This window comes from Brachyistius frenatus, unplaced genomic scaffold (genome assembly GCF_029030835.1).
Source record: "Brachyistius frenatus isolate BFR_SWC_R1_liver_20210118 unplaced genomic scaffold, ASM2903083v1 Contig_339, whole genome shotgun sequence".
NCBI classification, from domain to species: domain Eukaryota; kingdom Metazoa; phylum Chordata; class Actinopteri; family Embiotocidae; genus Brachyistius; species Brachyistius frenatus.
This window is the reverse complement of record NW_027210938.1, coordinates 70,258-97,500: the sequence shown is the minus strand read 5'-3', so window position 1 is coordinate 97,500 and position 27,243 is coordinate 70,258. Positions and strand designations below refer to the sequence as shown.

At 43.1% G+C, this 27,243-nt stretch overlaps 1 protein-coding gene across 6 annotated transcripts in view; it reads left to right on the top strand.

Annotated features, from left to right (window-relative positions):
* LOC138635908 (disco-interacting protein 2 homolog C) overlaps positions 1-27,243 on the top strand; it is a 136,709-nt gene that overhangs the window by 64,378 nt on the left and 45,088 nt on the right. For 5 of the 6 annotated variants that reach the window (XM_069723625.1, XM_069723629.1, XM_069723626.1 and 2 more), the window contains exons 2-5: positions 7,001-7,072; positions 14,261-14,368; positions 16,816-16,941; positions 19,223-19,576. In XM_069723625.1, the coding sequence (XP_069579726.1) occupies positions 7,001-7,072; positions 14,261-14,368; positions 16,816-16,941; positions 19,223-19,576 (660 nt within the window). Of the gene's footprint in view, positions 1-7,000; positions 7,073-14,260; positions 14,369-16,815; positions 16,942-19,222; positions 19,577-22,299; positions 22,387-27,243 lie in introns of all 6 variants that reach the window. The other variant, XM_069723630.1, reaches the window with a different exon arrangement.

Here is a 27,243-nt window from a genome sequence, read left to right as displayed (position 1 = left end):
CATAGCATGTTAGCGTAGCATCCTGTGAACCAGCGCGGGGTTTTGAAAGTGAAAATGAAGAGTCGGTCCATCGTTGCTCCGTTATTCTGTAGAACTTCTAAGATATAACTTCTTAAACTTATTCTGTGTGTGCTGTAAAACTTTTGATATTCAGTTTTATTTATATAACGGTTATTAACACGCAAAAGACAAAGAAGGAGGAGCCCAGTGCATCATGGGAAGCAGCCCAGCGGCGCAAAAGTGTTCGTAGCTTCCGGGTCTGTTTGATTGACAGGCCGGTGGTGCGATCAGGCTTCCTCTATGAGGTAGGCGGGGCTTAGTGTCCCCGGGTTCCCAATCAGATCGAGTCCGATCCACCGCTGGCTCCTCCTCCTCCTCCTCCTCCTCCCCACGGCTCGTCCAAATATGGTCACTTCCTGCTCCGAACCGCTCCGAACTAGCAAAAATCCGAACTCGAGGCTTCGTAACGTCCGTTCACAACTGAGGGAACCGTTCAGGAAACGAAAGTTTTTAAGCCAAATTCTTGAAATTAGAGATGGTTATAACGGCGGTAATAACGGCGGTTATAACGGCGGTTATAACGGCGGTTATAACGGCGGTTATAACGGCGGTAATAACGGCGGTAATAACGGCGGTAATAACGGCGGTAATAACGGCGGATTTACCGGTGCGACTCGTTGTATAATTATTGCTGTTGTTAGCATTAATAGCAGCAACAACAGCAGTAGTTGAAGCAGCTGTAGTTGTTGGAGTCAGTAGATGTGGTCGCACAGTTTGTTTTTTTTACTATTTATTTATTTAATTGGAACCGGTTTTAGTCCAAAAATGAACTCCGTCTGCGTTTTAACGAACTCGCTCCGCTAACGAAGCCACGTGCAGCCGGATGATTCGTTTCCTGTCTCGGCGGTCGGCCGTAAAAATCGCGCCTTTCCACCCGGATCTCCTTTTATTCAACGTTTTTTTTTTACGACAGCCGGAGGAGCAGATTCGTGATTTTAAACACCTGCGACAGTTTAGCGGCGTTTGTGAGTGCGAGTGTGTTTGTGGCGTTAAGAGAGAAAAAAACCCAAAAAAACCACAGATGAGCGTCGAGAAGGCAGAAAAAAAAAACAACCTCTCGAAGTTTGAAAGGAAGAAATGTCAGAAGTGTAAAATGTTCTTTTCTCAGGAGTCAAAAATGAAAAATGTTCAGTTTAACGGCGAAGTGAAGGGTAAAGAAATAAATAGAACAAATTGCTGACAACAGTGAAATTTAAAACCGTGTAATGCAAAGTTTCATTGTTTAGTGACAAACAGGTACTTCTTCTTCTGTGTGTGTGTGTGTGTGTGTGTGTGTGTGTGTGTGTGTGTGTGTGTGTGTGTGTGTGTGTGTGTGTGTGTGTGTGTGTGTGTGTGTGTTTTTTCTACCTGTGAGTTTCAGTCCTGACTCAGCGTGTTGCCACTTTAAACACCTGCTGCACACAGTTCCTGCAGGACTGTGTGTGTGTGTGTGTGTGTGTGTGTGTGTGTGTGTGTGTGTGTGTGTGTGTGTGTGTGTGTGTGTGTGTGTGTGTGTGTGTGTGTGTGTGTTCCCTGAGGGGAGTCCTTGGGCGTTTCCTCTTGGCTCAGCTCTGTGTTAATGTGTGTGTGTTTCATTGGACGCTGAGCTCGTTGTATATTTATCTTCCTCTCTTCATTATCTTTGTTTATTTTAACTATATTTTTTGCTATTTGCAGCATTTAATAAAAAAAATTTAAAAAAAACTTTGAAAATCAGGAATAAATAAAAATGCACCAGAAATGTTTTTAAGCTTTTTTTTTTAACAACGCCTGGGACTTAAAAAAAAAAAAAAATGAATGCAAAACTTTTACAACTCGGTGATAATTGAAAATAAACTTACATTTTTCAACTTTTTAGGCGTCTCGCTTCAATGCCTGTATTTTCTCTACGCGACCTCACGTGACTTTATTGCACTTTTATTTTCGCTCGTCCTTGTTTTGACTTTTGTCTTTGTTCTTTAATATTCATGTTTCTGTTTGAGAGAAATATTAAGACAGAGACAGAAAGACAGAGAAAATGATGTTTTTTAGTTTTTCATGAGTCCAGAGTCACGTGACAGAAACCTCGACCTTCTTCGTCTTCTTCTTCTTCCTCCTTCCTCCTCCTCATTGCTCTCCATCTTCCTCCTCTCTCTCTCTCTCTCTCTCTCTCTCTCTCTCTCTATTCTCTGTATCTCTAGTGTTGAAGTGTGGAAACAATAAAATCAACTCCTTTTTAGGTGCTGGTTAGATGCAACACCTCCCCTCTCTCCTCTTCCTCCTCTTCCTCCTCTCTGTTTCTTCATATTATCATCGTCATTCTCCCCCGTTGCTCTTTCTTTCTTTCTTTCTTTCTTTCTTTCTTTCTTTCTTTCTTTCTATCTCCTGCTCACGTTCTCTTCGTATTTCCGTCTCTTTTATATTCCCCTCCCTCCCTCTCGCTGTCATGGTTGTTTGCCGTTCACTCTGTTGTCCCCTGGCTCTCCCTCTCTCAGACTGTATATGGTCAAAGAGGCTTCAAGCTTCTACACAAACCGACTCTCTCTAACGTGGGAGGGGGATTCGGGCCGAGTAAAACGTTGGGAGCCGCGATTGAATGCAGAGTAACGTTGGACTTTAATCATGAAACCGCATCGATCAGTCTGCTGCCACAGGTTCCTCCACTCGTCTGGTGTCTGTCCGTCCACCACATGTTCGACCTGGCTGCACTGATTCACTCCCTCCGTCCACAAAAAGCAAAGTGAGGTCCAACCGCAGACTGTATATAAAAGTGGACGTATAGCTTCCGGGTCTGAAAGTGTCTTTAAGCTGCAATACCAGCGAGTGCCACTAGAGGTCGGCTCCAAAAAGCCTCCGGCTCCATAGACTCCCATTCAACTTCTCTCATCAAATCCAAAGTGAATAAAATGTGTCCATCAGTTATCTCGGTGTTGTTAGCTAAAGTCACTCCTTCTTGATTTGATTTTATACACTTTATTAATCCCCGAGGGGAAATGTCTTCCCTACAGCAGGGGGGCTCTCAGGGGGGAGCTGCTGCAGCAGGCTGCCACTAGCGCGGCGCCAGGTAACCTGACCTGAGGTGCATGTTTTTGGATGATGGGAGGAAGCCGGAGAACCCGGAGAGAACCCACGCAAGCACAGGGAGAACATGCAAACTCTGCACAGAAAGGCCCAGGACCGGATTCAAACCCGGAACCTTTTTGCTGTGAGGCGACAATGCTAACCACTGCACCACCGTGCCGCCCAAGTTATTACTTATTACTTATTAGTTTTCTGGAGGTCCATCTGAAAATAATCCCTCATTCATTAGAAAAGAAGATTCAAGAAGACCTGTTTTTGGGGGCGTGTCTGTTTGATTGACAGGCCTGTGGTGCAGTCAGGTTACAGCTATCGGTGGGCGGGGCGTAGTATCGTCAGGTTTCAAATCAGATCAGTCAGATTCACCGCTGGCTCCTCCCCCCAGCTTGTCCAAATATGGTCACTTCCTGCTCCAAACCTGCTCCGAACTAGCAAAGATGGTGACGGACCAAAAAAATCCAAACTCTGTTTGAAACAGGAACACAAACTGGACACAAAGCTCAAAGAGCACTTCTGTCTGTCACAGCTGTGAGTCTTCGCTGGCCTTATAAGTCGATTTGATTGCGCGATGCATCTCTCTCGGGTTTTTTTAAGATGACAATTTACATTTATTTATAGACGTCCCCTGAACGCCTCGCACCCAAACTATAGTAGACGCTACAATTTACTGCTGTTCCATAAATGTCTCACGTGCAGACGCTACAGCTCTGCGGCTGTTTGTAAAGATGTGCGACAGACGTGAAATCCAGAAAAAAAAGAAAAAAAAGGGAGACTGCTTCATGATAAAGGCCCAAAAGTTTGTGCTTTACACCGCCGATAAACACTCAGACAGGTGTGTGCCCAAAAAATGACCCGCGAACTCACGTGGACATTCACTTCTGATTGCATAACGCAGCAGTCCGTGCACCATCTGTTGCCATGGTGACTTGTGTAGTAGCCCCCCCCCCCCCACACACACACACACACACACGCCGTAGCAAATGAGGGATTTTGTACATCTGTGCTCGACTTCAAGGTGAAGGTTGAGAGCGGCCCGACGTCAGCTGCAGCCCGCAGTGTGTGTGTGTGTGTGTGTGTGTGTGTGTGTGTGTGTGTGTGTGTGTGTGTGTGTGTGTGTGTGTGTGTGTGTGTGTGTGTGTGTGTGTGTGTGTGTGCGTGTGTGTGTGTGACGTCTGATCGTCAATAATTCACGGGCTGCTTATAGCGAGGTCATACATCTGCCATCGAGGCTGCGGCATGCATATTTCAGACCAGTCAAAGAGGCACTCAAACGCAGGACGTGGTGCTCAGAGAATTATACAATAATAATAATGATAATGATAATATTATTTTTGTGGCGATTTGACACTCAAAGACACTTTACAGGTTAAAACGATCAAAAACAACACAATAAAAAGTATAAAATCACAATAATCACATTACTGATGACAGTAAAACAACAAAAACAATATGAATCAAACGTTAAAAAGCAGCTTTAAAAAGGTGTTTTTTCAGTTGGGATTTTGAATGTGGCCAGATCAATAATAATAAATCAATAAAAAGCTTCTACTTTTAATTCACTCAGTTTAGTCTTTTCTTTGTTGTTTTTTCTTACATTTACGAACTTTTGATTTGGAGTCGAGGTCGGAGAAGCGAGCTTGAAGTAGAAATGTCTTCATCCATCATTCAACAGCAGAATGTCGGTTATTTGACAATATTTATTTTGTTGTTGTTTTTTTAGATATTTTTCACTTAAGGAGCTGACTGACTGAATGATAAAAACAAACAAACAAAAAAAACCCAATTAAATGAAGTGTTTGTGTGTCACAGAGAGTTAAAAACAAGGTCAGACCTCCTTTTATTCATCCTCTGCGTTTCTACTTTCTCTTCTCAAACAGACATTTTGCCAGTTTCTTTCTCCGGTCTCTGCAGGGCGCTCAGATCCCCGACCGGAGATGCTAATTATTGCCGTGTGCTTTGCCTTCACACACACACACACACACACACACACACACACACACACACACACACACACACCGTCACAGATGACGTCTGTGCCACACAGTCGGGCGTCTCCATCCGAGGCCAGTCAGTCAGTCAGTTTGTGTGTTTTAAGAAGGATTTGTCAAGTCACCCACGCAAACAGCTTCTTTTTTCTCTTTTTTTTTTTTTCCGCCGTGTTCGACAAATCCGCTGGCGGTTTAGCGTCACTCAGCTCAACGCTGTTCATTTCTGAGTTAATTTTTTTTAAAAGAAATATTTATTTTACTGAGTCATCTTCTCTCCCGTCAGAGAAAATCCTGAGATTGTTCCAGAGCTCATCAGACGTCTGTCACAGTTGTCGCGACAATTCAGGCCGCTTACGGAAAAACACATTTAGGCTGCAGGAGGAAAATATTTCAAGAGTTTTGTATTTCGCAGAAAAGAAACGATATATGCTTCTGAAGCACATTTGTGCTGAGATTAAAAAGCACGCAGAACATTCAAATAAGACAAAATATCACTCGGTAAACCGCATGCAACGTGAGCGGCATTAAAAGTTATGTGTGAAAGAGAAAAATGACATAAGATCAAATGTACAGGAGAAGGAAAAAAAAAACTTAAAGCGTTGACGCTAATCGTAGCCTTTTTTTGGGGGCGGAGCTTCAGCGCCACCGACTCTCTCTGGCGACTCAGACGCTGCTGCAGAGGATTGTGGGTCAGAACTGCGGTTGTAGAACATCCTGGTACTTCTGGCCACGTTACATTTAACATACTACGTACCGGGACGTGCTAAATCTTTTTCTACTAAGTAGTATGTTACTATGGATACTGAAACGCAGGGTTATTGTGCTTCTTAGAGCCCCCAAAGGGCATTTAAAAATATGAATGTGGCCAAAAAAAAAAAAAGATTTTAAGTAAACTAAATGCTCAGAAAGTGATATGTAAAATTCAAAAAGTTGCATTTAGCATTTGTAATGGTGGAAATTTTCATTTTTTTCTGCACATTTTTCACCTTCTTTGCCCCCTAACAGGCGTCACGAAGACACCCGGTCCGACAGAGTTTCATGTGGACTTTCTCCACAGAGATAGAAAGATAGAAATTGTGTAGAAAACAATATTCAGCCATATTATATTACATAAATAATTAACTACGTATAAAAATATAGAGCAAAAAAGGATTCGTAGCAGCAGATGGGAACACAGAGATGAGTGTCTCCACTGAGTGGTCCTCCCTCACTACCACCCCTCCCCTCCCAACACCCCCCTCCTCCTTTTATTACCAATGTGATCGACGGGCTTCGATAGTTAATCTGCCATTCAGCACTTTACAAACTCCATTACCAGCTTTTACACTCGACCTCCATCACTTGCGTTTGATTTGCCATCAAAGAAAAAAAGAAAGAAAAAATCCTCTTAAAAACTTCAAATCCCAGAGTGCCTCTCTCTCTCGCTGCCGTCCCTCTTAAGTTGTTGCCTGATTTCACCCACAAAGTATTTGTCAGTGATAAAAAAAAAGAACAATAAAAAAAACAAAAAAACTTGGGGTTATTGGATTCAGATGTGCTTTTTGTGCCGCTGTGGAAAATCTGCTGATGGCACCTCGATTTATCACTCGGGGAGATCGGTCAGCAGGTTTTTTTTTTCCTGAGGTGGTTTGTCGCACTGTGAACGGGTGAATTAAGTGCACCTGCAGTACTTTGAGCTCTAAATTTATGCACATGCAAACTAACTGCGTATTGTGGTATTTTTTTTTTTTTAGGAAAATATCGATTTCAGTGCAGCCTTTTAGTTTCTTTGTCATTTATTTGATGAATTTATGAACGGATAGTGGATTCTTTACGTTCTGCTGTCAGTTTGATGCAACCAGAGGATTTGACTTCATGTACAAAGAATGTGGAAAGTAAAAAAAAATTTCTCCTCTCTCTGTTTCTTTGTCCGACAGGCGATATCACGCAGAAGGGCTATGAGAAGAAGCGATCCAAGCTGATTGGAGCCTACTTCCCTCAGTCACCAGGTAAAAACAACTTTTATTCCCCCTTTTTTTTCTTCCTGTTTTTGTTTTTGTCAGAGCAACTTTTACATTTCTGCAAAAACCAGCATGACCGTGCTTCACCTGCAGCTTTTTCCTCATCAGATGAAAAATCTCTTTCAAAAACAACAAAAGTAAAGCAGAAAATCAAAAACAAAAAATACAGAATAGAAAAAAATCCAATTAATTTTGTCGCCCTTTTTGTACTTGCTGGACTTTGATGCGTGAAATTCAACTTTTTTTTTTTTTGCTGCACTTTTGTTGAGTATATTTCTTTTCTTTCATCCAGTTTTGCCTCGTCTTTACGTGTTGAGGATGTTTAAGCGGGAAAAAGTCCAACAGAACATGTTGGTCACGCATCTGAAGCTTTTTGAAGCGGCGATGGGTATTTTTTGTTCCCCCAGGGGCCCCGCAGGCTGTTTCAAGGGTCCGAAACCACATTTCTTTTTGAGGTTGATAATTCACAGTAGCTGTATCTGGTCGAGGGACGCTATCTTCAGCGCTTCTTTGTTTAAGAACGACGTCAGCACCACGGCTAGTACTGGCAGTGGGCGGGGCTAATGCCAACAAACGCTAACGCTTCATAACTCTTTACGACTTCACTCGGGAAGTAAAACTGATGGTCGTCCATCGTCACGATAATTAAGAAACGAAGTTATCTGAAGATCATCGTTATTGTAGATAATGCAAAAATGGTGTCAATGCAAACGCGCCCATTTTCGGTATGAGTGCGTTCACGAGTTGTGGATGTTATCTGCTTAACGTTTACGGAAACGGCGGCGGCGACATAAGTTACATTTTTTTGTTGGATTTTGAATGTTATGATTTTAGTTGCAAAGAGTTTTTTCTCTACGTAATTTGGTAATACGTCTGAGGAACATGCTGAGGCACTAACGACCTCATCTTCCCCCCTCTGTCATTATGTCTTTGCATTTCCTGCATTACGTTACCCCGCCTGCTAGTTTGCTAAATTGTTAGCCTCTGTGGCTTCTAGACGCTGTCCATGTTACCGTTGCCTAGCAGCGTTGTGTTCACGACTTTAAACCCTCTTGCACAGCAAGCAAAGGGTCATTAAGACTTTCAGTGTCGTAACCACACGCTTGCAAGTTTCATTTGAACGCAACGAGTAATTAGGACATTCGCAGCCTCTGATTTACCGTTACTTTTGTAAGTATTAGCATGCGGCCAGCATTAGCAAGCGTAGAACCATATATCACACGATTAAACTTAAAGGTTTCCAAACGCAGACATGGATCGATGCTGATAATAGGCACATAAACAGAGATTTTCAGGTAAACCAACAACAACGGGCACCGATTGGCTGATTCCTGCCTCTTCATATGTAGCGGCTCCAAAAAACGTGTTTTTGTTCATTAGATTTCCATTATGTGCTTTTAGGATTTGTTTTTTTTTCTCCCAGAATAAAACTGCAAACTGCTGAGGGTGATTTGTAATCTTCATCATAATTAATAAATGATCAGCAGTTGACTTTCTTTTTTTTTTTTTTTTTTTGGAGGGCGGGGGGGGGGGGGGTACACCACAAATGCACGACCAATGAGTGTTTGTTTTGACCACGAACGATCTAAAAGTCCATTTTGCAGACGAGACCGCTGAGAACGGGACTGAAACGTCACACTGGCACCGACCAAAGCTATTACTGGAATAAACCGGTGTGTGTGTGTGTGTGTGTGTGTGTGTGTGTGTGTGTGTGTGTGTGTGTGTGTGTGTGTGTGTGTGTGTGTGTGTGTGTGTGTGTGTGTGTGTGTGTAAGAGACAGATAGAGAGTGTGTATGTCCTCTTAGGCTGGGATGGAAGTGTCAGGAAGTGCATTATGGGAAGGAATGAGGGGTGTGGGATGGGAGAAAATGTGTGGTATTCACATCCGAGCCCAGCGGGGGAGAGGGGGGGGAGGAGGGGGGTCGACCTCAGTTCGCTGTGGGGGAAAACCCGATGACACACACACACATTCGTGTTTCCATCACTTCCGAGGACTGGACATTGACTTCCACTCATTTTCTGGACACCTACCTGAACCTTGACCCTTGAACCTTGACCCCAAGCCTTAATCTCAGCCTCCCTGCAAAAACCAAGTCTTCAGCCCTGATTTACATTTCCTGCCCCCCCCCCCACCCACCCACACTCCCACCCCTCAAAAAAGGGCGTCCGAGTCCTCACAACTTCTCAGTCCTGTAATGTACTTCACATGCACACACACACACACACACACACACACACACACACACACACACACACACACACACACACACATGCACACACATGCACATGCACACACACATTTATTTGTGGACATAATACAATACCCCCTTTCTTTCATTTTCAGACCCTCTTTTCTGACACACTTAACAACACAATACCTTCTTTCTCTCTCTTCTCTATAAAACACACACAGTTTCCTTCTCCCCCCCCCCCACATCTCCCCCCCTCATTTATATTTCAGTGCTAAAGGCTCGCTACGCAGTCAAGTGACACGGTTTGATTAAAAAGCGTTTTCAAAGTAAAGGATTTCCCACAGTAACCCAGATTTACACAGTTTAACATAACACACCAGCTTCAGTCGACTTAAGAAGGACTTTGATATGTCACGAGGTCCAGTTCGCCGTCCCGAGTTGAAAAGTCATTGACTATTGCCCTTTTTAATGTACAGGGTTGGTTTTTCTTTTTTTGGGGGACGTAAGAAAACAATAAAGTAGTTGCTGGACGTAACTGCAGTTCGTACATTCACCCTCCCGAAACTGCAGTCAGAGATCGTACTCCTAAGAACCTAATTCTACTGGGTACCGGTCGGATTGGGAGAGTTTGGAACAACTTTCTCCGGGCTGACGGCGACCGGCTCGCCGAGGCCTTTTCCTTACATGAACTTCATCCAACCCAAAACTAAATTGCATCCAACGGTTCAGAAAAGACCATGACTCTCCTCCACAGAGTCCAGACCACGTTCACTCGGCCGCTCCACGCCGGTTCTGTTGGAGATCACCTGTACGTCACACGGTGGACAATCATTTTGTAATTCCATTTATTTATACAGCGCCAAATCAACATGCAAGTTATTTCAGGGCACTTAGTAAAGTGTAGAAGGAACCTAACATAACAAAAGTTCCTACGTGAGCAGCTGGGAGGAAAAAAAACTCTTTTAACGGGAAGAAAAACCTCCAAAAGTGGGAAGGAAAAACTCCCCTTTAACAGGAAGAGCAAAGTCCGTCATTGGGAACGAAAAACTCTCTTTTAACAGGAATATAAACGCCAAGAAAACAAAACAAATACTGATAATACTGAAAAGACAAACTGATAATTCTTGGAAACTAGAAATCTTATGAAAAGTGGATTATCTACTGTTGTATGACTATTGATGAAAGTTCAACACCTTCTACCAGGTAAACATAGCGTGATAATGTTGTAATGTAATTTAGTAATGATTTTAAGAATGTCATTGAAATTATAAAAAAAAAAAACTATTTAAAACCATGTGAATATAGAAGTAATTTCTTGACTTTATTCCAGCTGAAATTTGCTTCTTTGTTCGTACTTAGTGATTTTTCTTTCCAGGAAATGGTTTGAAATGATCTGGAAGTTATTTTGGACCCATATGCCGTCAACACTTACAGACTCATCCGGACATTTTTCTGACGCAAAGGTTATTAGAAATTACTCACCGCGTCTAATTCGGCTGAGATCAACCGCTCTTTTTACTCTGTTCAGCATTTATGTAGTTTCCCTCCGAGAACATCGACACACTGTTCATCTCTTATTCACGACCGGCTGTAAGCCGTGGAACTTTTTTTTAATTTTTTTGATGATGAATTCAGGCCTTTGTTGGCTTTTTCTTCTTCTTCTTGTCTTTGATCTGGAACACACTGCAAACCTTAAATTATTACACCAAGAACAGCTGAGAGTCTTTAAACTGGAGAGAGACTTCAGTCTTCTGTGTTTCCACGGTGATATTTATACTGCTGGAAGGCTTTCATTGTACTGGAAGACATTTTTTATTGTAGTCACTGATCAAAATAGACACATCATCTCTCATGAGGCGAATATTTAGGTCTTTATCATCCTATTGTTATCTCCTCACGTACAATGATGCTTTTACTGTTCATGGGAATCTGCACCTTTTGTACATTTGTTGTTTTCATCTGTAAATTGAATGTATTATTAACTTCTTTATGGATGTTTTATTGTTTGTTTGTTTGTTTAAACTTGGGTTTAGAAGTTTAACCAAAGGGTGATCTAACGTTTGTCCAATTTAAGATTACTTTTAAGATCAACTCGTGCTTAAATAACAAAATACTTACTTACTTGATATATGTTTTATATTAGAAACGTTGTGGTCTGATAGATTGGAAAAAAATACATCAACAGCACTGTATATTATTTTGTTCAGAGAACCTTTCATTTTAACTCAAAGTGTTTTGTTACTTCACCACCTGCTGGTTGAGTAATCTCAAAAAAGCTTTGCAGCCGGTTGCCGTATTTTTTATTTTTTATTTTTTATTGTTCTTTTCTTTAATGCTGTTCAAAGACATCAGACACTTTTGGCTACTGCAGCCTGATGTTGTTTGGTTTCACTTTTTAAGGTAGTTGAGTGGCGGTTGAAAGGAATCTGGTTTGTCCACTTCACTTCTCAGGTCTAGATTGGATTTATTGTCTTTCTGTCAGCAGTGAATGACATAAATCGAATAAATAAGAGGCGTGCATTGATTTCCTTTAAGGTTTCTCTGTGTGGGAGGTCTAATACCGTCAGGGTCAAATAGTATTTGTTTGTTGTGGAGAGCGTTGGATGGACAGGGATTAATTGGGCAGTTAACGTCATGTCGGATAGGTGAACGTCAGCTGTTTCCTTGTGTTTTCCCAGCCGTCACTTTATTGGTATGTTTCAAACCCAAACCATGTTAGAGGAAACAAACGATACGCAGTCCATTCACACTATTAAAAGCAGCCATTTACCAAGAGATAAGGTAGAGTATATAAATCAGAAAAGATCGTGTACACAAATCTGTTCGGGTCATGAACATACAAAATGTATTTTGCCATCTAGATCCAAAGTTACTGGCAAAAATCGAGAAATTATTCTTACATTTTAAACATCCAGTCGTGAATCATCCAATATTTTCCTTACGATCGCGTATGAATGGAATTGAGAATTTCTCCGCAGTTCAAAGGAGCGGAGACAATCCATCGCCGGAATCAGTTTCTCGACAGTTGTGCGCCCAGTGGAGTAAATGTTGAATTTGCTCTGAGACCTTGAGGTCCTGTCTGGTAAATATTGTCTTTAAAGGCCGGTTCTGATGAGAGTTAATCAAAGAATGTTCAAAAAACCATGAAACTTCTCTTTTTGAAAAGTATTTTGAATTCCTCTTCTGATTGTGGAGCTTGTAAAAAGCTTCTTTGGTGTGCCTGGATGTAACGGATGGATTATTTGATCTCTCCGTTCACTGTCAGAAACCCTCAAGAAGCCGGCTTGTCTGGTAAAACTTTATTAAGCTGAATGGGATTCTTTAGTTTTCAACTATTTTGCAGATGTGGTTGGTTTTGTAGATCCTGTGTCTGGGCTTCAAATAGTCAAGATTCTCCTTTTTGTTTTGTATTTGCAACCCTGTGTCACAGCAAAGCGTGAAATAGACACACCCGACCATCACAGCAAAACGTGAGATAGTTACGCTTTGGCCTGTCTAGGCGTGACGGTTACACGTTTTCCTGCTGTGGACCAAAAAAATATCCTTTGTACTTGGTCTCAATACATCTGTTGTGGGACTTTGGTCACATGATCCTTCGTCACATAACATTTGTAAGTTTCACGCTTTCAAAACGTGTAAGTGTCACGCCTAGCCAGCCCAAAGCGTGGCTATCTCACGCTTTGCGGTAGTGAACGGGCGTGTCTGTTTCACGCTTTGCAGTGATACTGGGTTGGTATTTTAAACCCATTAAAAAAAAATTGACCGACCTTATTATCCATTAATTTGACAGTTTTTATATTTTAATTGCAGGTCAAATCTTCAGGAAGAAGTTGCCTTTGCCGTGGATGCAAGAGGCCTCGATTTTATTACATAATGAGCGAGTAGGCAATGAAACCAATCGCTGCGAGCAGTCTGAGTGAGTGAATAAAGGGAAAGGGGAGTGAGGCAGGAGGAAGGGGGGGAATCCATTCCTCCAGACTCCCCGGAGGAAACAAGAAAGCGAGGTATTTCCCAGACTTGTCGTATATCGCCGTGCTGCCTGGTAGTCGTTAAATGGTCGGCTAATCAACTTTTAGCGTCTCTCCTGAGCACCGGCGGCGCTGCCAGGCCGCGCTGAGAGCTCTAATGAAGACGGACGAGGGTGGAAGCACGAAGCCGAGCAGGCCGGTCGTAGATCAGCGGCGGTGGAGCGCTCGTAGCTGTCAGTTACAGGGTGGTTATTATCATCAGACTTATTGATCGGTGTGCAGCGTGGTGGGTTTTCTCTCTGAGTGAGCGTGAATGTCTGCGTGTGTGTGCTGCAACTCATAAGAGTCCCTTTTTTTTTAATAAAAAAATATAGTTATTTAATAATGTTTTGATTGTTGGTTGTGTGACTTGTAAATTGTTTTTTATTTGTATAGTCGCTGGTTATTTATTTCCAACACAGACCATTTCTGCGTTCAAGTGGAAGTCGTGAGCTCGTTGGTCACAACGCAGGAAGTCGTGTCTGCTGTACGCTCGGTGATCGAGCGGTCAAGTCGTTAAAAAAAAAAAAAAAAAAAACGCCGTTGCTAAGCAACAGCAACGTGGACGGCGTCTAGAAGCCACAGAGGCTAACAATTTACGGGGTAACGTAATGCGGAAAATGCAAAGACACGTTGGGGGAAACGGCGAGGCCAATGGGAAGATCAACATTTTCCTCAGACGAAGGCTGTTATTTAAGTTACGAAGACGAACTCCACGTGACTAAAATATCAATCTATCAGCTGAACGTCCAACCGATCAGGAACTTCCACGACCTCTGACCTTTCCGTAAACGTCAATAAACGACGTCACAGCTCGTGAAGAAAATATCGAGTTCCGATTGTCGTGAATATCCACAAGAGGGCGCCGTTCTTACGGACTGGACTCTTCATTTGTTGCCGCTCGGCTCGGACCTGGTAAAACATTCAGAAATGTACGAAGGCTAAAAAATGTCTAACGTGAACTTCTCTTTCCTCAGGAATGGATCCGTCCACGGGCCAGGAGAGGAGGACGCCGGTCACCCCCTCGTCCTCCCGCTACCACCGCCGGCGGTCGTCTGGCTCCAGAGACGAACGTTACAGATCCGGTAACGAACGTTTTCTTCTTCATCTGGCTGTCAGAGCAGATTAACTAAAATTTTTTTTATCTCGTATTAATTTTGTGACATAAAGACAAATATTTGTTCATAACTGTGTTAATTAGCTTCATTAATCTCCCTATTAACATAACAGTTACGTGACATGACATCGTAAAATCTATTTCAATTTTACTTTCCACGTTTCCTCCGATGAAGGTGACTTATTGTAATTAGGAGGTTTTTACTGCATACATTTACATATCGGTAATTAAATCTTCTTTTACAGCTACTAAAACTCTTTAGTACTTTAATATATGGAGGTTATATTAATATCATATGTCATATATGGAGAAGAACGCTGACGTAAAGATTCTTTATGGGCATTAATTAGCTTAATGGGGAACATCTTTGAGAAACTGACAAAACGGACAAGTTTTCCTTCTCAGGTTTACATTTGTTTATTTGGAGTGAAGTATTTCATGACCTCCAGTGCCTTTAAGATTTAAATCAATTGTTACTTACTTAAGATTTTCCTGGGCAGCTAACCGTTCAAGCCCCTTAGTACCAACTTATGGTACGTTTATTACGTTGATTTAATGATTTAAATATGTAGTTTACAGTATCGGAGCCTGATAGCATCTGTTGTCGAAGCTGCAAACAGATTATTGACTACCAGGCTAACAACTGACTGATTTTTCTGTAACTTATTCATAACGTCTCTGAAGGAGCTGCAGCTCCTTAATTTGAGGGTCTTTTATTTATTTTCCTGCGACGAAAACGACGAACGGAAACTTCGGCCGACAAAAACTCTTCTCGCTAAGTAACGCTTAGTCGACTATTTGGCGGCGGCCCTTATTCTCATTTGATGGTTTTGGATAAATTACGGGATCTTTTAGGGTTCGATGATGACTTCACATGACTTCACTCGGCATAGAAACGGGCTCCCGTGTTTGTCTTGGATCTGCGGAGAAAGCTTTTAACAAATCTTCCGCGGCTCTTGCAACATACACAGTTTGGTTTTCCTTCTTCCATCTGGTGTCGATGAAAGATTAACACGGGATTAAGTGAAGATTTTTAAATGGGCTAAATTCCTTTCATTCATAAGGTAATCTGTTATATTCAATCGTCCAAAAAAAAGAAAAGAAACAAGCTGGTGTTTGAAGGGTTTGAATTCGAGGACCGGTGGGTAAGAAAAAAACAACCTCGGCTTACGTTTATTATAACGTCGCCACATGCTGTCGGAGAAAGAAGTAAAAAAACAACCTTTTAACCCATTAAAGTGAAAAAGAAAAGCTGTGTAAGCACCTTTAAACACAACGAGCTCCCTTTCGCAGTCAGTCAAACCCGTAAAGACAATAAACGTGCACTTGAGGTTTGACTTACCTCCGTTGCCCGAACATAAGCACACATTCGAACATCTGTGAGCCCCCATTCATTCCGACTAACGTCTTTACTTATGTCATTATCGTGCCAGCAGCCCGCCGTCTCCAAGTTTTCTTGTGTTTTTTTCTTTTCTCTTGCCGTCTGCCGGCGGCGGACGGCATTCAAAACAATCCCAGCGTTATCTCGCCGCTTTATCTCGATGGACCGAGTTTAATTTCTCTCTGGTTTAACTCCCCTGATGTTTGCACCGAATATCAGAGCTCTAGAACAAAGTTCTGGTTCTCAATCTTTGTGGATGTTGTGGACTTCTTTCTAATCTTTGTATTGTTTTTTTTTTTTTATATAAAATCTTGTGTATTTTGCCCCCTGGTGATCCTTTTTTTTAAAAATGTTTAAGGGCTCACAAGCTAAAAGTATCAGAAACGTCAGTTTTAACCTTTAACGCATTACATATTTGATATTTATCACAAGTTTTTTGTATCTAAAATCTTAATTTGAAAAGTAAAGAGCGAACTGACAGGTAACTATAGATTTCAGATAAATTCAGTCGAGCAAAAAACGTTTAATTGTTTCCCTGCTGAAATGTGGTTGAAGTATAAACTGCCTCAAAATTATACTCCGGAGTAAAGTTGATGAGTAAATGCATTAATTGTTATAAAAAATTAAAAAAAATATCCAGGCGAATGAGGAAATTCGGTTCAGATCTATTTGAATATCATAGTTATATGTTTTTATATGCAGAATATATATTTCACAACAAAACTTAGTTAAATTTCTGTCCATTTGATTTGATTTGACTGATATTAAAGGACCACAGCGGTGGGGGTTTAACCCATTCTCTAAAATGGAGGATACAAGATATTAATATTTACCATTTCCTCAAGTAAACCACAATGTGTATCTGGTTTCAGTATCTCCTGTCATCAAATATTCTACACACGTTTGAACATTTAAAAAAAAAAACAACAACTCCATTGACGATTCAACAAAAAGTGTCGTAGTTCTGTAGTTTTTTTTTTTTAAAGCTTTTAGTCAAATTGATTTTGTGCTGGTTTGTTTGTGATGGTCTCCAGATGTGCACACCGAGGCGGTGCAGGCGGCGCTGGCGAAGCACAAAGAAAGAAAGATGGCGGTGCCGATGCCGTCGAAGCGGCGGTCGCTGGTGGTACAGACCTCCATGGACGCCTACACACCACCAGGTAGAGAAGGAAAAAACACACACACACACACACACACACACACACACACACACACACACACACACACACACACACACACACACACACACACACACACACACACACCTTTACAACACACTCCAACCAGAATTAAAGCTTCAGTCGTTCCTAAAGATCATCGGCTCGTCCAAATACGGTCGGCTTGGAAACCTTTCCGCTCTCGTTACGTGTGATTTAGGAGCATTTTAAGTTTTGATGGATGTTTTTTTAAGTGCCAATTATTTTAACCGCAGATGAGAAAAAAAAAAAAAAAAAAGAATCAGTTTGCATTCAAGTTGAAGTGATGAGCAGGAGGAAAAAAAAAGCTGCAGCATCGACGTCCTCCAATCACGTCGGTCGGTGATTGAATGGGGCCTTCATTGATTGGACGGTTCTCTCTGCTCCGTCAGCTGATCGACACTTCAGACTGTCAACCGGGCAAGAAAAAGGAGAAACTGCTTTGTGGACTTTGGGAATAAAAACAGGTTTTGGAAAATGAAAACGCTCTTATTGGAAAGTAGATTTATGATTTCCTCTCCTGATGAGTTTGAGATTTATTTTACTTTTTTTTTTTTAGCACAGCAGTTTTCCTTTGCTTTATTACAGTTGGGATTTTCCAGTTGAACTGATTTTTATGATGCAGGTTTATTAATTTCCTATGAACAGCTTTTATGGAGTGCAGCGTTACCGGAGTGTGAGGTGAATTTATAAAGTCTTTTTTTGTAAGCCTTTTAGGAAGTGCGTCATTAAACTCAACTACATCAGACACATGGGAAGCTAAAAAAAAAAGGTCCAAAACACAGAAAATATTCGCAGAGATTCCAACTAATATCGAAGTTTCTGTATTTATTGTCTTAAATGTAGTAAAAGTACTTTTTTACTGCTTCTTAAAACACCTTCACGTGTTGAACCGTCGGAGCTTTCTCTTTGATTTCAGGAGGGAAAGTCCTCAACGCTTTAATTACTTTATGATGTTCTGGTTTAGTCGCAAAAAAACTTCTGGTGGCCAAGTGGTTATGACGAATATTAAACGTTTTTTTTTATTTTTCATAATCTGGGGAATTTACTGACTTTTATCTCCCAAATGCATTTAAAGTCACAAGCTTTACAATACTATAGACACGAATGCAGAGTAAGTCAACTGGACAACATCTGGGATCAGAAAACATGGAAACGTTACATTTTTATTCCACTTTTCAAAGGAATCTCGTCGAGTTTCGCAGAGAACTGAAATGAAAGTGTCTCGAGGTTTCTTCTTTTTTTGACATTTTCCATCAATCAAATGCCATAAAGTAATAAAACCTAAAGAGCTCCAGAGTTTAACTGCCTGCCATTAATTGAGGACTGCATGATGTGCATGATGATACGTTACCGTGATGATTACCGGTTCGTCCTCTACAAACTGGGACGTTGCTGTTTAAGAGCAGAACGAGTAGCGTTGGGACGGCGATCCGGTACGTCGTTACGACCGCTGCTTCACGTTCACGGATGAGGCGAGGAGGACGATTTATTAACGATGTCAAAAAGCGTCTCCTCGTTCCTTCTTTCTCACGCCTCAAACTTTCGCTTCATCTTGTTTGTATCCTTTAGTAATGAAAACAAACCCATAAGAGTACGTGTGAGGTAAAAAGAAACAACAGGAAATACGCTGCGACGCCGAGCTCTATGTAAAAGCTTAAAACTGCGTGTGTGTGTGTGTGTGTGTGTGTGTGTGTGTGTGTGTGTGTGTGTGTGTGTGTGTGTGTGTGTGTGTGTGTGTGTGTGTGTGTGTGTTATATTTATGACACACACACACACACACACACACACACTCTCAAACAGAGCATGTGTGTTTGAGAACTAGGTCAGCTTCTGTTTTTTATGCGTATCACCACTATCAGTCCCATAATGCCGTGGGGCTGTATGGAAATCACATGCAAAACACGCTCACGGGAAACACACACACACACACACACACACACACACACACACACATGCACACGCACACACATGCACACGCACACACACTCTTCAGCTTCCAAAAACCAACTTTCCTCCGTCCCTGCCCTGCAGCGACTTCAAACAGAAGGCAGCTGAATCCTTTGAGGGGGACAAACAAACAAACTGTATTAAAATAAATAAATAAATAAAGCACATTATCTACTGGACCGTCAGGATCGGATGAATTAAACATCGATTATATTCTATGGTTTGATTAACAATTATTTCACTTCTCTCCTCTTTCATCTTCGTCATCTCCACCGTCCCTCCCGTCCTCCTCAAGACACCTCCTCGGGCTCGGAGGGCGAGGGTCGAGGCGACGAAGACGAGGGAGGAGACGGCGAAGAAGAAGACGAGGAGGACGGAGGAGGAGGCGGCGGCGGCGGCGGGGGCGGGACCTCGTCGAGCCGGGAGGGCAGCATCAGCATGGAGCACTGGATCAGCCGGGCGATCCACGGCACCTCCTCCACCACCACCACCTCGTCCACGGCCTCCTCCTCCTCCTCCTCCACCCGCAGCGGGGGCAGCGGGGCGGCCGCCGGCGGCAGGCTGGCCGACGTCCTGGCCCAGCACGTCCACATCTCCGCCCACCACCTCCGCCGCCACCACCACCATCATCACCATCGTCACAAGACAGGTAAGGAAGGGGTCGGCCCCAAAATAAACAAATAAAAAGCTGAGTCGGGTCGTTTGAACCGAATCTGGACGCGCTGTTCGCCAAAATACAAAAAACGTCAGCAAGACAAATCTGTCAAAATACCGTTCGTTAGCCACATTCAGGCATCTTTTAGGATAAAAACAATTTGGCGCGTCTAAAGACGTCACCGAATACCTAGCCGCGTCGGTTGCCGCGGTAACGACGTAGCAACTACGACGCGGGCTTTCCAAAACACGAAATCGAAACTGGAGGAAAAGCTCGTTCAGCCTTTTGAAGTTTAATCGTGTGGAGTGGGTTTGGTCGGAGGCTCCTGGGTTCTTGTGTAAATGCAGCTTTAAACTGCTTCCTGTATGAAATGTACTTTTCTCGTTGAGTTTTTAACGTTTCGTCCTCTTTCTTGGTTTTGTCTCTAAAAACTACCGCAGCCTCCTCGACTATCACTGAAAACCTCCCTCTACCGCCGCTGTCACTCTTTTCTTACTTTTATTGAGACTTTATTCAGAATAAAACGACCTCGTTGCTCTTGAGAAATTCAGACATTCAATACATATACTCTGTTTGTTTTATATATATTTCAGAAAAGCTATGTTTTTCATCATTTGCTTTTTTTTTTATTCATGTAGAAATATATTGCTAATTCTCCTTTTTTGATATTTCAAAAGGCGAAGTCCTCTGAAAAACCTGTCAGACATGTTTTGTGAAGAGACTTTTTTGTTGTTGTTTCTTGGTTGGATATTAGCGGAGGACTGACGGCTTCCATCGACATTTTCGTAATGAATCCGATCCTGGAAGTTTTATCCTTGAACCTTTTGTTTTTTTCCCAGTGAATGAAACTGAACACCGGCCCGATAACAGACTCCAGGTGTCAGGAATTAGTAACGAGTGTTTGGCGGTTGACGGTTTTCTTCGCGGTGGACGTTTTGACGGCTGTTTAACGTCCCGTCGGCCTCCGTGATTGACAGCTGACGTTGTTTTGAATCTTTCAGGCTTTTTTTTTTTTTTTTTTTTTATCCCGGCAGCCTCAAACACTTGCAAATTTCCATTACATCATATCATGTTGTTGTAATTTCTCTTTTGTGTGTGTGTGTGTGTGTGTGTGTGTGTGTGTGTGTGTGTGTGTGTGTGTGTGTGTGTGTGTGTGTGTGTGTGTGTGTGTGTGTGTGTGTGTGTGTGTGTTACTGAGTCGGTGTGTGTCGTAGAGGAAATCCTCTGCGGTGTGCACAGGTGTGGGTCGCAGCTCTGTTTCTCATTTCCTTGCTCAAGGTCGAAGCAGGCCAAGTTTCATTGTGTGTGTGTGTGTGTGTGTGTGTGTGTGTGTGTGTGTGTGTGTGTGTGTGTGTGTGTGTGTGTGTGTGTGTGTGTGTGTGTGTGTGTGTGTGTGTGTGTGTGTGTGTGTGTGTGTGTGTGTGTGTGTGAATACTTCAGGGAGATGGCTTTCCGTGCAGATTAATTCCTTCTTTCATTCAGCTCTTATCAGAACTGTGCTTGTGTGCCAATAACTTTAGTTTTTTTTGTTCCCTCGTATCTCCCCAATTTGTCGGCGCTCCTTTTATCCGTCCAGCAGGTTACGGATCCTCTTTTGTGTGTGTGTGTGTGTGTGTGTGTGTGTGTGTGTGTGTGTGTGTGTGTGTGTGTGTGTGTGTGTGTGTTCGGGATCACGGCCGACAAATCTGGTGCTGAGTTTAGATTCGGTGGAGCAAACTGTGTCTGTGTTTTATTCAACAGATACGAGCACTTAAACGCTCGTTGTTTCTGCTGTGTGATTATCGCTTGTGATTCAGATCTCGAGCACAGAAATAAGTTTACCCGGTTTTTTCCTTGAGAGCCTCAACGTATATTAGTATCGACGATATGTGATTATTATGAGCACGCAAGTCAACGGGAAAAACAATCCTGAGGATTTATTAGGTGAAATCAAGGTGAACAACTTGAATATAAGGATGAGAAGGGATGATAATAGTAATAATGATAACAATAATAAACTCAGCTCAAAGCGCTTCACACACGCAGTGTTTCACTTAAAAACAGATATAAAGGAACATTTAGAAATATAGAAAAGAAATAAGATGCATACGAAACATAAAATGCATCAAATTAAACACAAATAGAGTTCCAATATAAAATAAGCGATATGTATTTTAAAGGAACTGTAGTTGAAAGTGGAGGAGAGCTTCAAGACCAGCTCGGTAAAGGTGAAAGTGAAGAGAAATGTTTAGAGCTTTCTTTTTAAGAGTATTAACTGAGCTGATATCTAACAGGTGGTTTGTTCCACGTCGGGGGAAAGCTGCAGTGTCTGATAGTATTTATTTTTCTGTCTCTACACAAAGGGAAGCAATTACATTCATACAAGTTCCATCAAAGCATCAAGACGTCGTTCCAGCTGGATGCAAATAAACCAAACAACGGCTGCGAGTAAAACAAATCCCAAGTCAAAGGGAGATACGCAGAAGACGGAGCAAAGTTTACTCGTTTTTCTTTCTATTTATAAAAAATAAATAAATAAATAAATTAAAAACAACCCCGGCGTTCAAACCAGGAAATAAAAAGTACAAAAAAAGAAAATCGTCATATTGCCGAGTTATACAGGATTGGAAAGCCTCCGGAGAGGGACGCCATCCTAACGGCGCTTTTCAAGCCTCCTCCCTCCATCCTCCCTCCTCCCTCCTCCCTCCTCCTCCCCCCCTCTTGTTCCTCACATGCAGGCTTTTTAGCCCACCTCTCCATGAGGAGGCGGAGGGCGGCGCCGGCCGCCACGGTCCAGAACGGAAACTCTGGGCCGCGACGCTCCGGTAAGTTGATCGGAGATCGGTAGCATGAGCTCCGGAAAACGTGGGTAGCCCCCCCCCCCCCCCCCCCCCCCCCCGCCCCCGCCCCACCCGCTCCCACCTAAAACTTCGAAACTGTTTCGAAGTCGGTTGTTGAACCTGTGCTCAGCCGTGTCGTGGAAAAGTCGTGCGGAAGAGAAAAACCATTCTCCGATGCTAACCTGGATGGGCGTAGCATCGTTCCTGTAGACGCATGAAAGCAGTTTCTGAAAATGAAAAAAAAAAAAAAGCGAGTGCGAATTGTTGATGATGAAAATCAACAATGCTTTTTTTATATATATATATATACAATATATATATATAAAAGACTCCTCCCTCTGTTTTTCATTTTTCTTTCAAGGCTCCTCTGTTCCCCGTTGTTTATTGATTTGTCTAATTATGCAGCATGTTTTGTTTGTTTGCTCAGCCAGAGGTAATCTGCTATCAAAAAAAGAAAATGTGGAGCTTTTCATCTGGGCCAGAGAGCAGATGGTGGACACAGTTTTGTGTGTCTGTCCATGTTTTTTGATGCGGTGCTCTGAAAAACCTTGAAAAATCACAAATAGCGTTTCAAAGACTTGTATCCTGTTCTCTCGTCTGGTTACCAAAAAAAGAGAAAAGGTTCAACTCGACGTCTGGCACCGTAAAGAGGCTGCAGACGATGCTCTTCGTTTATGGAAGTGGCTCCCTCGAAACGACGAGCGATCACTTCAAGAAAAATAGTTTAAGACCGAAACCTTTTAATCAGCCTTTCGTCACTGTCGGAAAAAAACTACTCCGAATCCATTAACGGCAGCTTTTGGAAGAGTTCCCGTACTCGATGTGATTAAGGCGGCCGCCCGGTGAGCGCTCCCCCGCCCCAACCCTCCCCACCCCACCTCACCCCCCCACCCACCCCTGTCTGGATTTTACTGTGGCTGTATATATCTGCCAGGAGGGGAAAACTCAGCGAGGACTTTAGGAGCAGCAGAAGGTTCCTGGATGTCATTCATCAAGTGTCCTGCCACGCTGATGCGAGAGCGGCTTTTTACTGCAGGGCGGTCATTACTGCGATGACTCGCTTGTTCATTCGAGCAAAAGGAGCCGAAGTAGCATTTTTTTTTTTATAAATCCTGCCTCGGTTTTTCTCGAGGTACAATCCCTTCAGTTAAAAGGATAAAAGTCTGATTTGAAGGCAAGGCCCGACTGGATATAAATTCCCCTTGGAATTTTTTTTTTTTTTTTAATGTTTAGTTGAATGGGAGTCTACGGAGTTGGACTCTTTTAGGAGGCGACGTCTGGTGGCCATCGGTGGAATTGCAGCTTAAGGCACTTCTGCATCAGCCTAATATTTTTAGACCCGGAAGATTCTTCCACTTTTATGTACAGTCTGTTGTTCAGCCACCAAAAAAATGTCCACTTTGCTTTGTCACAGACTCAAACCCTGGTTTCCTGAGTGAAAATTCAACCCGACCCCCTCAACCTCCATCCTTAATTGAACTTTCAGACTTCGCCAAATAACCTCCGTCACATGATGTCCCCCATACAGCCATTTGTGTGTACTTTACACGCCCGGGTGAGGAAAAGCGTGACACTGACACGCCATCATCTCGTGGAGGAAGCAAAATTCTCTGAGCGCCAATCTTTTTTCCTTCTCGCCATGATATGTTTCCAAATAATAATAAAAAAAAGAAGAAGCAGCAGCCTGCAGTCCACCAAAAACATAAAATAGTTTCTCTATTGAAAGCGTTTACTGAAGCAGACTGCGCGGTGATATTGATGAAGATAAGTCACGGAGAGTGAATTCTGGAACAACTGATTGGTATTCCAGCAGCGAAGGAGGCATTCAACGCCGTCCTCCTCGGACGCCGTCTCACATCACCGCAAAAGATCTGACGAGGTCACCGGAGGGCGTGTTGCGCATATATGCGTATATATACTCACACACACACACACACACACACACACACACACACACTACTTGACAAATAGCCCCCAAAGCAGGACACACACACAAACACACAACACACACCCGACAGATAAACAACCACGCGACTTCAGAGGGTGCACGTCGAGTTCGGAGGGAGGTCGAAACAGACGGCCCAGATGTTGCAGAGACGGAAAGCACGGCGAGCTGCAGGAATTAGCATGCGCCGCGCCGCGCGCTGCCGCGTTGATATGCGGCCGGCGTCCGGATTAAAGTTCGCCTCGCTGGAATTCGCTAGAAATCATCCTCCCTCAGTTTTCTCTCTCACTAATGTTTTATTTCTCCGCTTGTAGTCGTTTTTTTCTGTTACGAACGAGACAGACGAGACGTCTGGGTGCATTTAACAAAAACTAAAAAGCCGTCGGTATGTTTACCTGTTGCACAAAAGGCCCCATTTGGACGGGATTAACGTGACGTGATGTGCGAGGTGGTCGAGAAAATATTCTCATGATTTAACTCGGTTGTTCAGGAAGGAAAAAGCTCAAGAAAAAGCAAATAAACATCCAAGAATCCAGGAAAAAAAAAAAAGGTGCTTCAGAACTGTTTTCTTCGATGATTACAAATAGGAAATGCGAATAGTTAATTTAACATAATTTAATGGCACCAATTTGGGAAACCATGAATAAATATAGGCTATTAACAGCAGTAGATACTTGTAGTTGACTCTCCCAGTCTGTTGTTGTATTGTTTCCCCAGTTGGCCTTTAAGTTGGTGTTACAATGATTCCACTGATTGACAGACAACATTTTTAACTTCCCTCGTGTTGCATATTATAAAGTTTTATTTTGAGTCGACAAAATGCAAAAGAGAATGACGTTTCTCTTCCCGCGTAAGGATCTCGGCGATTTGCTCCGAATGAGATTTAAATTACAGGAAGATGACGAAGCAACAACAACAACAACAACAACAACAACAAAAGGAGGTCATTTCAGCTGTAATTATTACTGGAGATGAGGTGGGAAATTACTAACACGCGCTCTGGATGGGATTAAAGTCGCCTGGCAGGACGAGCGGTATTAAAAAATCACTCCCACCTCCCCTGGAGAAATAGACCCCCAACAAATGGGGCTCGAGTCATAGAGATGTCGGAAAGAAAATGCAGGCAGTAAAAGTGTGGTTTGTTTTTCGTGGTTTGTGCCCCCCCCCTCCCCCCCCCGATGAAGTAAAGTCAACAATTTAAGTTTGGGGTGGAAGGACCTCAACGCGACCTCGACTCCGTCCAACGGGTTTGGGATGAACTGGCAGACCGACCGACCGACGTTAAACTCTCACACTTCATTTATTATTTGCTGAATCTGCTTCATGTTTGAGCGTAAAAAAAAATGAATTGGGGGCGATTTTTCTGTTTCCGCTGCTCAACTCGGAAAATGTCCTGAAAAACGGAGGGCTGGAAAATGCACCTTCATAAACTCAAAGTAAATCCAGGGAAGAAGGCACGGCAGTGGTTGACTGGCAGGACTGGATATAAAAATGGACGATTTGAAAAGGGAAGTCTGTGCCTCGAAGTGTAATACCACTGAGGGCCACTAGAGGGTGAGGGGCTCCAAAAATCCTCTGGCTCCAATAGACTACCATTCAAAAAAAGCGTCAAACGCAGCTTTGTTTTAAATACATTTACATTTACAATACAATTCTCTAGTTTAATTTGACATGCCTGGGGTGCAGTCAGGTTTCCTGTATTGATGGGTGGGGCATAATGTCCTTGACTCCTCCCCTTAGCTCATCCAAATATGGTCACTTCTGGCTAAAAAAAAAAAAACAACCAACATGGCGAAGGCCAAAATGCCAGACTGCAGGTTCAGACCCAACAAACATTGAGTTCGACCCCCTCGGCTGCGACCGGGAACCTTCGCGCTGCGACGCTGCGACGCTGCGACGGGGCTCCAAGTAGCTCGATCCTCCTTTTTATCCTCCGGTCATCAACCGAAGCGGCGGAGCGGCGCGTGGGAAGCTGAGAGGAGGAGGAGGAGGAGGAGGACGGGGAGCGGAGGCGAGGGTTTTGCTTTTAAATCATCCAAAGTGGCATCCATTCCTCTGAGGGGCTGTTTTAAGAGAAGTGAAAGCGAAGAGGCTGCCGGTCCGATGCAGTCGAGGGAGAAATCTGAATCTCTGAAAGGACTCGGTCTACTTTCTGCTGCCTTTCTTTCTCTATCTGTTCAGTTTCTCTGTGTTTCTAGACACTGTTGTTCCACCAAGAATAGCTGAACCTGATCACGCTGCTTTTTTTAATCCCCCCCGAGGTCTGCAGTTTGCCGTTCCACAATCTGACCTATGACCCCCCCCCCCCGCCCCCCCAAACGATAAATTAAGCAGCGACCAGAAACTCGTCCGTAGCGCTGAATCATCCTCGGCGGACCGTCGGCAGCTTTGCGACGCTGCAACCTGATCGATTATAACACGATAAAAAAATGTAAAACGCAGCAGCGACAAGCGATGCGGAGATGTGCCAACCGAATCGGTCGGTTGTCATAGCGACGCAGCGCTATTGGATTAAACCGAGGCGAGCGCTCCCGGTTAAGCGAGACGCCGACACGCATCCGTCGCCTCGCATCGCGTCACGCTCCGTCCCGTCGCAGCGACGGCTCGCCGTAAACACCGTTTGGTGTTTTTTGTTGTTGTCGAACTGCAGCCGAGCTTCATGAAAAGAGGTAAATGGGAAGAATTTGAGGCGCGGCGGGAAGCTTTGAAACATCAGAGGTTGAAACGGGATCTAAACGTGCCATAAAAAGAGGCTGAGAAACGGCCGACAACAAAAAAAAACGTGTCCGTCAAGGGGAAATTTATTATTATTTGTATTTATTTTTCTTTCGGTGAGAGGCGGATCGTTTGAAACCAGATATTCTCGGAGGCTCTTCGATCAGTGACGAATTACTTTA